Source organism: Prionailurus bengalensis, chromosome B3, assembly GCF_016509475.1.
Source record: "Prionailurus bengalensis isolate Pbe53 chromosome B3, Fcat_Pben_1.1_paternal_pri, whole genome shotgun sequence".
NCBI lineage: Eukaryota > Metazoa > Chordata > Mammalia > Carnivora > Felidae > Prionailurus > Prionailurus bengalensis.
Window position 1 is genome coordinate 4462171 of NC_057355.1, and position 11630 is coordinate 4473800.

General features: G+C 52.6%; 1 protein-coding gene across 1 annotated transcript in view; it reads left to right on the forward strand.

The window, feature by feature from the left end:
• The window catches only part of AP3B2 (adaptor related protein complex 3 subunit beta 2), a 34052-nt gene extending 31091 nt beyond the window's left edge, over window positions 1–2961 (forward strand). Inside the window, 2 exon segments of the mRNA XM_043554650.1 lie at window positions 2266–2404; window positions 2509–2961. Of these exon segments, the coding sequence (XP_043410585.1) occupies window positions 2266–2404; window positions 2509–2659 (290 nt within the window). The 3' untranslated portion in view covers window positions 2660–2961.
• The last annotated feature ends 8669 nt before the right edge of the window (window positions 2962–11630 follow it).

Consider the following 11630-nt stretch of genomic DNA (forward strand, 5'->3'; position numbering starts at 1 on the left):
GCCTGCATTCCAGCTTGGGAAAATATCATGAGTACGTGTTGGTGAAAGTTTGCAGGAACTGAGGAGAAAGACAATTTGGTTTGGAGCTTAGGAGTCCATAGTACACAGAGGTAATGAGAACAAAGCTGAAAATGAGATGTTTGGTCTAGCATCTGGAAGTCTTGAATGCTGTGCTAAAGCATTTCAGTGCCAGAATTTCAGAGCTGGAAGGGGTCACCAAAGTTATCAGGTCCACCTCTGCTGTGAGAGAGATTAGGACTTCATTAGACTTCATTTTCCTAACAGTGCAGAGGTCGCCAAAGGTGTCTGAGGAAGGGGCCAGCTTCAGGCCTCTGCCTCAGCAAGGGGGATCTGGCAGCACCCACAGCAAGGACTGGACTGCGGGGAGCCTGCAGTGGGGAACAGAGGCGGGACAGCCTAAGCAGGAGAAACATGGGGCTTTGTGAGTCCTGGCTTGAAATTCTGACCCCGCCACTCACTTGGTGTGTGACCTTGGCCTAAATTCTGTGACTATAAGGCTCTTGCAGTAGATCTGGTGAGAGAAAGGTGGGAACCAGATGAGAGCCACAGCAGAGGGAATGCAGGGCTGGGTGGGTAGGGGGGAGGGGGCAGCCGTGGGCAGCTGCCCTGAGAAGGAGAAGAGGGAGGTATGTGGGGATGGCAGGGAGAACTCGGTGCCCTTCCCCTAGACCAGGACTCGGCAAACTTTTTTCCGTAATGGGCCGGAAAGCAAACGTTTTAGGCTTTGTGGGCCACGTGGTCTCTGCTACAATTATTCGGCTCTGCTGCTATTAACGCAAAACAGCCCCAGATAACGTGTAAATGAACGAGTGTGGCTGTGTTCCAATAAAATTCTATTTATGGACACTTAAATTTGAATTTCACATAATTTTCATATGTCACGAAATATTAATCTTTTGATTCCCCCCCCCCCCCCCAGTGTTTTAAAAATGTAAAAACCACTGTGGGCCGTACAGCTGGCAGGCTGGATCTGGCCTGTGGTCTGTAATGTGCTGAGCCCCGATCTGGAAGAAGGAGGAATGGGTTAGGCAGGGGAGGAGGGAAGATCATGGTTGGTTTCAGATAAGAGGACTGTGAGGTGCATTTGGGAAATTCAGGAGGAGGTGTTTAATAAGCCACTGAAGATGCGGGTCTGTGCCCCAGAAACACCTCTAGGCCAGAGTCATGAGTACAGAGGTGATGGAGGTGACAGCCAAAGCTGTGAGTATGAGTCAGATCCCCCTGGCAGAGAGATGGGTGGGAAGATAAGAAGGCTAAGGAACTTCCTTGTGGAAAACCCGCATGCTTCCGGAGAAGAAGGAGGGGAGGGATGAGAGAAGGAACAGAGTAAGAGGTGGAAGGGGAACCAGGAGAGACGAGAAGGCACAAGGGTGCCCTGGGGTGGTCTACAGGCCAGGATGACCCAAGACCTTCAGCTCCAGCAGACAGGAGGCTGCCCACATCAGAGAGCAGGCCATCGCCCAGGGAGACAGAGGCCATCTGCAGCGGGTTGGAGGAGACCAGGGCTTGAGGAAATGGAGCCCTCTTGGGAGGACTTTGGCCACGCAAGGGAGGGATGCACGGCAGTGGCATGAGGCGGGAGTCTTGCTTCCAGAGGGGACTTTTTAGGGACTTGGGGACTTGGACATAGGGAGAGTGAAGGGATGGGGCAAGGAAATGTCACTAGTCTGGAATTAGGAGAGGCAGGGGCAGCAGGAGAGGGATGTCCGTTCTCAAAAGGAGGAGAGGGGAAGCAGCAGGGAGGGGACAGGGGCTGAAGAGGAGGTGGCAGGAGGGCAGAGAGGGTGTCGCATGGCTGGCCTAGAGTGTGTGAGTGGAGAGGAGAGGTCAGCCCTGTAGAGGAGAGGTTGTGGATGCCTGGGGGCTTTGGGAGCCCTGGCCAGGTACGGAGCCGTTGCCTCCTTGAGCTCCTCTCCAAGCTGACTGGCCACCATGTCCACTGGTGCCTCCCTCCCAAGGGGATGGTCGCCCGGATGTCTGACGCTGGGGAAGTGCCAAGTCAGTCTTTGGTCAACAACACGGATAGAGCCCTGGGTGGGGTGGGGTGGGGAGGCTGGCTTCCCGAAGGAGGGTGTGGTCCAGGAGGAAAGTAGCCCCTGCTCAAGACAGAGAGAGGTTCACACCTGCTCTTAGCATGAGACCTGCCAGCCTGAGGAGAACTTGGTGAGGATACCCCGTGGTCAGACTCAGGAGCCAGCCTCTGGACCGTGTGGCCTCCGCCCTCATCATGACCTCTGTCCTCAGGAAAGCTGACAGGCATGAGCGAGATCACAGAGAAGCTCACACTGCCAGACACCTGTCGGAATGACCACATTGTGGTGCAGAGAGTGACTGCCGTTGCCAACCTGGGTCGTGTCCCTTGTGGGGCCTCTGATGAGTACAGGTACTCAGCCCCCAGCAGAGGGGAGAGGCGGGCTTTAGGGAGGCCTGCTTTGCAGGAGGGTCGCATGCCCAAAGGCCGAGACCCTTCCTCTACCCTCACCGCAGATTTGCGGGGAGGACGCTGACCAGTGGGAGCCTGGTCCTGCTGACCCTGGACGCCCGGCCCACTGGAGCCGCCCAGCTGACCGTCAACAGTGAGAAGATGGTGATCGGCACCATGCTGGTGAAGGACGTGGTGCAGGCTCTGACCCAGTGATTCCCGAGGGCTGTGACCGCATTGACCCCTGCTTCTCTCCCCCTCATGACATCTGGGTTGTTAGCCCCACTTGTCTTTCCTCTCTCTCTCTCTCTCATAGCAGTTTCCTCATGCCAGAGAGCATCGGTGGGGGGGGGGGGGGGGGGACTCTTGCCCTCTAGTCACTACCAGGCTCCCCTGCAGCCCCTCCCCCGCCCTGTGGGTCCCCTAGCGGCCTGTGTGGGGGGAGCCGCTCCCTCCAGTCTTCCTGGCTTTCTGTAGCTATTTCTGCAGCAACATCCCAATAAAGTGTCTTCTCCCTACGTGCTGGCTCAGCTTTCCTTCCTTCTGAGGGGATCCAGGGGAGACAGCTGCTAAGTGTGACCATGTGACCCTTGTGAAAGATCATTACTTTCTAGGGACGGCTGTGACTGACTCTCATAGGTGACTCTGGTTGTACCCCAAGGTGATGATCCCTTAGTCCCCAGGCATGTGTGCGGAAGAGACATCCAAGCAGGGATGGGAAGGCCAAGCCGGAAGAACTCCTTGGTCCTGCAAAAGCAAGGCCTTTCCGGTGATTATCGGTCCCCCTGGATTTCCCTCCTGGGCCTCTCTTTGGGAGAGACTCATAATGTGGGGGACTCCGCAAACATAGGCGCAAAGTTCAGAATATGTCAACTGTGGAGCCCCCACCTTGCTGGGGAGATGACCCGACCAGCCCTCCCGGAAGGGGAAGAACGGGAAAGAGATGGAAAGTGCTTCTCAAACAGCCCAGCATCAGATCACTTGCAGATTTCGTTAACATGCAGATTCTGATCAGTGTCTGTGGTGGGGCCTGAGAGCCTGCATAGAGAGAGTGCACACGCGTGGGTGGGGGGAGTGCAGAGAGAGAGAGAGGGAGACAGGATCTGAAGCAGGCTCTGTGCTGACAGCCGACAGCCGGATGGGGGGCTCGAACTCACAAACCATGAGATCATGACCTGAGCTGAAGTTGGAAGCTTAACCGACGGAGCCACCCAGGTGCCCCCAGATTCTGCATTTCTAACAAGGTCCTGGTGGCAGATGCCGTCGCTCTGTGGATACACGTGTGCGGTGAAGATGTGGAGGGAGCCCCTGCCCCTGGGACAAGCCTTCTGGAGGTGGTCATCAGGGTCATGGCCCTCCTTGATGCCTTTCCTGGTGAGGAAAGAGGCCGAGTGAGCAGGGGTCCCAAAAGGTGTAAAAAACAACACAGTAGCATGTATTCCAACAACAACAACAAGAGTCTGTGATCAATAAGTTTCAGAACAATGGGTTTAAATGAAACAAGTTTACTTCCCACAGGCCTTCTCAGCGCCTTTACCATGACAATTTGCACTGTGACCTAACCATCCCCAAAGGGGCTATGGAAGTGTTACCCAAACTCAGTTCTGACTTTGGAACACTCCCCTCCCCCCCCCCCCCCGAACACTGTGACTGCCTGGGTTACAAGGAACACACTCAATGATAGTTTGAGACATGATGCCTCAGCTTCTGATCCTCTGTGCTTCAGACTCGTCCCTTGGCGGTATCTTCTCACAGCCCTGTTGCCCCATCCCCGAGCGAGTCTCTGCAGGGTAAAGACAGGTGCGGCAGGTGTTCCATCCTCCCATAGGGGACACCCAGGGGACACCCCCGCCTCTGTCTCTGGGGACTTGCCAGGCTCCGTGGCACCAGAGAGCAGCTGCAGCCACTGCTTCGTGAGGAGCCTTGGAGCCCCACAGTCTCCCTGGGATCACTGTTTTTTGTCACTGCAGGTTTGGAGATGGGACTGATCTGCTAGTCAAGGGCCACTCGAATGGTCGACTTGTTCTCACTTCTGTCACTGAAGCAACACTGCCCACAGCATAAGAAGGTGAGAGCAGTTTCCCAGGGAATTTGAACAGGACCATCAGAGAATTACCAACGATTCTGTGCTTTGCAACAAAGGTCCCAGAAGGACTCTGTTAGGAGCCGGAAGTGTACCCCCTGACCCCTCTCCAGGAGCTCACAGCCCGGACTCCCACAGCCTCTGAGAAAGGGGAGCTCTAACCCTGAGCGAGAATCCCGAATGCTGGAACTTTTAGCAACCACACACCTTCCCAGCTTCTCCCTGGTACCTGGAAAGAAAGAATGCTTGTCTTCTGTCTGCGATCTGGGAAGACGCAAGACACATACGTCCCTGTCTGTATTTTTAAGGGACTATTTTAAAAAATACTATTTGAGAAATGTAAATGTAAACATAATATTCATGTAGAAAATTGTACAGATCACAAGTGTGCAATTTGATGAATAACCCGTGTAAACAAGAGACTGAGTGTGACGGCACACCCACCTCAGGCTGCCTTCCAGTTTGCAGCAGTGTTTTGTTTTGCTCGGAGGTCACAGAGCTTCGAGACGGTCTGACACCAGACTCCAGTTGTCAGTGGGATCCCAGAAGGCCGGCGTGGACTTGTGTCGGGCAGTGCCGACGTGCTGGCCTGTGCTGCTCTCTGGGGCTATGAGGGCACCGACCACCCCCCGTGGCAGAGGCACCGACTACCCCGTGTATGTGGAAATAAGCCGGATTGTCTTCTTGCTTTAACTGAGGGAGAACGTGAGGGAGCAGCTCTGGGAAAGAAGGAACTCGTCAGGGCTTGGGCAAGGTGACCTTGATCTAGGCCTTTATGTGCCAGAACCCCAGCATCTGCACCTGCAGAGGGAAGGCACGGAGGAGGGGAGGGTGGGCGAGGGTGAGGTGTGGTCCTTCTCCCCAGGACAAGGCCAGACTGAGGCCCCGGGATCCTGACAAGAGCAGCTGCGTTCTCGCAAATAAACCCCTAAACTTGGTTTCCTTAGCTGGAAACCAAGCCCAGGGCCTCTTGGGTTCTCCTGGTGCTGAGACCCCGGGCATCTCTGACCCATTTACAAGTGGCTCAGGACAACCAGCCCTCAGTGTGATCAGTGTGGCCGCTGACCTCCAGGACGGCCCCCAGGGATCCCTGCTTCCTGGCATCCTCGCCCTCGGGCCATCGCCTCCTACCTTCCATCAGGCTCCGTGAGCGTGCACGCCAGCCGGGATACTGCCGCAGTGACGGTACGTCCTTTCTGAGATGAGGTTATACAAGTCAGCACGCCTCCATCCCCGCATCTTTCTCTCTTTCTCCATCTGGTCATTTGCTCTGGAGAGGGCCGGGAGCCATGTCTTGAGCTAAAGCCAGCAGCCCTGTGGAGAGATCCACGTGACCAGGGACTGAGGCTTTGCCAGGGGCCGCTGGAGCGAGCCACGAGGCAGACCTGCAGCTCCAGGCACAGCTTCCGATGACTGCGGCTCTGGCGGACAGCCCAGCTGCATCCCTGGGGCGGGGGGATCCCGAGCCAGAACCACCCAGCTAAGTCATCCTCGGATTCCTGACCCGCAGAAATTGTCCGAGGCCATACATTCTTGTTGTTTCAAGCTGTTGTTTGGGGTTCACTTTACAGCCACACATGAAGACAATCCAACCCCGACCCATCTCCTAGGGCGTTGGAAAAGTCCTTAGAGGCGGCCAGGGCTCCGGTCTCTGGCCTTCCAAGCACTTTGCTCTGACATTCAGCGTCAGTGCTGTGCTGGAGCAGGCTGGCGCTGGCTCAGAGCACCGACTGTCACGCCTCCAGGAATTCTGTGAGCTGGGTAGTGTCACGCTGGTAGTTTGAAATCAGCTGTGGTGGGAGTATTTACGCCACAGAAATAGGTGAATACTGCAGATCGATGGCCCTCCCCACAGCCAATTGTCAGACGTCTGCCAGCACACCTCTGCCTTTAATAATCTCTGTCCCTCATTGCTTTGAAAAAGTGTGATATTTATTTATTTTTTTCATGTTTATTTTTCAGAGAGAGAAAGAGCACGAACAGGGATGGGCAGAAAGAGAGGGAGAGACACAGACTCCGAAGCAGGCTCCAGGCTCTGAGCTGTCAGCACAGAGCCCGATGCGGGGCTCAGACTCGTGAACCACGAGATCATGACCTGAGCCAAAGTCAGATGCCCAACTGACTGAGTCACCCAGGTGCCCCCCCCAAAACTGTGCTGTTTAAAGACTAAAATAACAACCACGAGTGTACTGATTCCTGGCCTTAAGGACTGAAACATTTATCAATCCAGGCAATACTTCTCATATTCATTTCACAGACTCTTCCCTCCTCACCGATTTGGAATTTTCCATTTACCAATGCCATGCATTTTTGTTTTGTACTTTTACTACATACGGATGTGCCCCTAAACAACATGTGACATGGTACTTTGTGATAACAGTGTACTACGTGTTTTATTTTTTATGTTTTTTTATTTATTTTGGGGGGGAGAGAGAGAGAGAGAGAGAGAGAGAGAGAGAACAAGCAGGGGAGGGGCAGAGAGAAGGAGACAGAATCCCAAGCAGGTTCCGCACCATCAGCACAGAGCCTGGTGTGGGGCTTGAACTCACGAACCATGAGATCATGACCTGAGCCGAGATCAAGAGTTGGATGCTTAATCAACTGAGCCACACAGGCGCCCCTAAATTTTTACATAAATGGCATCGTAAAGTATGTATGTATCCTTCCTTCTGCTTTTTTCACTCAATATTATTTCTGAGTCATTTCTGTTTCTGTAACTGGTTTTATTTCATTTACTTTTCCTTATATATGATATTCCATTGTATGACTATACCACAACTTATTGGTCCATTCTCCTGCTGGTGGGCATTTAAGGTGGTTATTTTATTTTTGCAATTGTACATGATTCAGCTATTGGCATTTTTACTCCTGTCTCCTTTAACACGTGCAAACATTTCTCTATGTTTCCCTAGGAGTAGAATCGCTGGGTCATAGAGCTTACACACCTGCAGCTTCACAAATCACCAGAGGAGCTATACTTGACATCAAGAATGGTCACAGCACTTGTGTTCATGAGTCCCCAAACTAGAAACAACTCAAATACCAATCAACAGGAGAATGGAGAAACAAATTCAGTAGAGCCGTACCAAGGAATACTACTAAACAATACAGAGGACTGAACTATTGCCACATGCGACCACATGGGTGAATCGCACAGATATCACATCGAGGGGAAGAGGCCAAATCTTATATGAAGTTCTACAACAGGCAGGATGAATGTCAGGAAGTCAGTAAGAATAATAGTTACCCCGAGGAGTGAGGTATAAAGTGGGAAGAGCATGACAGAACCGTATAGGGTTCTGTAAAGATTCCAGGCCTTGATGTGGGTGATAGTTACCTGTATATATGTAGGTAAAAAATTAATGAGCTGTACACTTAAGATTTGTGCATTCCATACTATCTGTGTTATCCCTCAATTCGAAACATGTAGAAAAGAAAAACAAAAATCAAAGTCGGGAGCCAGTTTATACCCTCACTGGTGGTGATCCTGCCACTGGGATAGTGAAACTTTGTCACTTGGTCTGTGTGAGAGGTGTGAATGGTATCTACTGTGGTTTCATTTGCATTTCCCTGGTTATTGCTGAGGGTACACATCTAGTGATGTGTTTGTTGGCCATTTGGGTTTCCAGTTTCTGTCCATTGCCTATTCCCATCTTTTGTCCTTTTTTCTATAGGGTTGTCTTTTTTCCCTCATTGATTGTAGAAGTTCTTATGTATTCTGGAAACTAGTCCTTTATAGATCTCGCATTGCTGATATCTCCTTCAAGTCTATGACTTGTTTTTTTAAATTAAAAAAAAATCTTTTGTTAAATCAAAGTTTTAAATTCCAATGTGGCCAAATTTATCAATCTCCCTTTATGTCCTGTGGTTTTTGTTTCTTATTTACAAAATTCACCCATACTCTGAGGTAATAAAATATTCTAGTATTTTCTTCTAGAAAATTTCCAGTAAAGCCTTTCACGTTTATATCTTTAACCCACTTTAAATTTACATTTGTGGATGATGAAAGGAGGGGCTGATCCACATTTTTAAATCCCACTTTAAAAGACATAAACGACAGCGACAACAAAGAACATGCTTTCTTCTGCGCGGAGCATGGGAAAAGTCTAGCAGAGACCGTGTGCTTACGTTGTTACCTCATGGTCTTGAGTTCCTCAGTAAATCCCCCTCCTGATCTTTTGCGACCGGAAAAATTATGTTCTTCCAGCACTGTCTTTTGTTCTTTCAGCTCTCTGCCTGCTGTGGAAGCACTGAGCACCTGAGCATATAAAAGACTGGAGGGTCCCTCCTGTCCTCCTAGCATACGCGTTTAAAACTTAGTCCGGCCAATTACCGTTACACTTAAAACCTGTATTGTAAATCTTGGGCTTGACTACAGAGACGGTGCCAGGCATAGCTAGGCTCAAAAGGCTGTTTGTTGACTCTGAGAATGGATAATGCTGCCTATTTGTTCCTGCTACTTCTGCCAGTGACCAGCTGTGGAGACTTAACGGAGTCATTTAATATCTCCACCTCTGCTGCTTTCCACATCCTACCCTGTGGATCGTGGACACCTTCCAGTCAGAGGTACTGTTCTTCCTGTTCTACCTGTAGGCATGGCCAAGTGTGGGCAGGGAGCACAGGGGCATGGCCACACCTGAGGCCATGACCGTATTTTGACTCAGCCACCCCTTCCTTCACTATGTAAGGAGCTCTGGGGTCAGTCTGAAGGAAGCGCACACATCAGGGTGCTGGGAATCTTGTTCTCATCTGGTAGAGACTTCAGGCTCTGGAGCAGGAAGGCTGTCTGGGTTTGAGCTCCCACTCTTCCATTTCTAGCTGGGAGTCCTTAGGCTAGTTACTTCGTGGTTTGGTTTTTTTTTTTTGCTTCCATTTTCTCATTGAACACAGGTAAAACACTCAGAACAGTGCCAAGTGCACAGTGAGTGCTCAGGGAAGGTCAGCTCTTATTATTGCAACAGCAAGTTTAGGAAGAGGGATTTTAAGCAGCAGCAATTTTTGTTCCAAGTCACCTGAAAGATGCATTCATTTTCTTATGGCTAGGAGCTTTAAAATATGAAAGAGCTCCCAGACACTTATTCCCTTGGGCACTAGCCCAGGTTTCAGATTCTTATCTTGTTCAGCTTTGGGTCAAGGAGGAGGAAGGATGCACACAAGTTTGCCGCAAGAGGGCTGGATGGGGCCCCTAGACATATTGGGCTTGGCTCTTTTAATTTGAATTAGTGACCAAATTTAAAATTGGGAAAATTTCACATTAAAACAAAAAACCTAAGACAAGCCGGATTGTCCTAAAAGATCCAGCTAGGCTGGGACCTCATTCCTGCATGGTATCCATCAGTGAATTGCCCCTTCGGATGTGCCTTGGGCCTTTCCGGTGCTCTCACCTGCCCTTACGTCGGCTCCTGTGATATATACATAGGTGTCTAGGTTGGCATCCCCTAAGACAAGCAAGATACACCACTTCAGACCAGCTGTCCTATGTTGTCGGCCAGAGTAAAACTTGGGGGTGGGCTGCTCCCCAAGAAGGAAGGGCTCCAGGAAGGAACCCCTGAAGGAAGGTCCCAGTGCCGCTGAATCACAAGGTATGGTTTTCTGGGTAGCTGGAATGGGCTGCCTTGAGGATGGGAGCTGGTGGCTAATCAGGAAGAGGGTAGAACAGTTATGGGTAGGGGAGGCCAGGGCCCCCTTTTGTCCTACTCCTGCAGCCATCATCCTCTCTGCCCGTGACCCCAGCAACCCAAGGAAGCTCCCCGCAGGAGGATGTGTCTGAGACTGGCTAACTTTCTCTGTCACTGAGTCCTCCTGTGCGCTTCCACTCCATCTGTTCTTATCCTGGCCACCTTCTAGGGTAATCCTCCTGAAACACTAGGTTAGGCCCTTGACTTCCTCTCCATCCACAGAAACCTACTGTTACCTACCCCCCCCCACCCCCGCCCCCGCCTTAGCCATTAGATCTAGGCCAGCCTCACCAGCCTGCCAGGAAGGCAGCAGTCCTGTTTTCCCAACTGCCAGGAGGAGCCTTGTGCATAATAAATGCTTTCTAAACAGTGTTAGGACGATGAGATAACATGTGAAACACTCAGTAATGTTCTGCGAACGCTGGCCCCTCTCCTCCTCACTCCAGTCCCTGTTTCTCCCCAGCCGCTGCTAAGTCTCCAGTAACATCTTAAGAGACCTGATACTGCCATTCTCCTGTTTACAATTCTTAATAGTTCCCTGTTGTCTGCAAAATAAAGGCACTTCACAAACTGGGCCCAGGCTTCCCTCCTGTGGTGTCGGCACATATTCCCCTTACGTCCTGGTCAAATTGAGCCTCTCTGTTCCATTCTCCTCCCTGCCTTTGCTCGGTCTCCCGCCTGGAATGCCATCTCCGCCTCTGCGCTTGCTTGGGGGTTCCAGACCGCTCCTGCACCAGCTACCCCAGGTCGCCTTTCCTGACGACAGCCGGGATCACGGTGGTTTCTCCTGCCCCGTGGCCGCCGCCCTGTCCCTCGTCCCCACTCCGTCAAGTCCCATCACAGTCCGGCAGGAGCGTCGGGATTGGTTTCCCCAGGGAACTGCGGCCCAAAGAGGGCCCCGAGTGTCTTAGGAAGTTTCCGGAATCCCCCGACGCGCCCCCCTTCCAGCCCCGGGAGCAGCCGATCTAGTGTGAGCGCGCGCCTGCCGGAGTCCGGGAACAGGGGCAAGGGCACGGGCTAGGGCAGGGGCGCGCAGGGCCGGCTCCCGCCCTGGAGGGGTCCTTGGAAGAACAGGAGCACCGGCACGGGGCTCTCCTGACAAACCACACCGCCGCCGCGTCGCAGCGGCTTGTAAGTCCCACACGGGGAAAAGTGAGGCCCCGCAGAGAAGTGACTTGGGCAGGGTCACTAGGTGAGTAGCGCGCTCAAGCGTGGGCCTCCGGCCTCCCGGTCCTGGAGCCCAGCTCCGGGTGGGCGGCCGAGCCCTCGGCCGGGCCTGCAGGGAGGGGCGGGGCGGGCGGAGGCGGGGGCCCGGGCGGGGCCGACACAGGTGCTTCGCATCCGGCCGGGGCGGGGGGGCGCGGCTCCGCGGGGCTTTATAAACGGCCCGGGGCGCGGCGCTGTGTGCGGCTTGCTGCAAAAACAG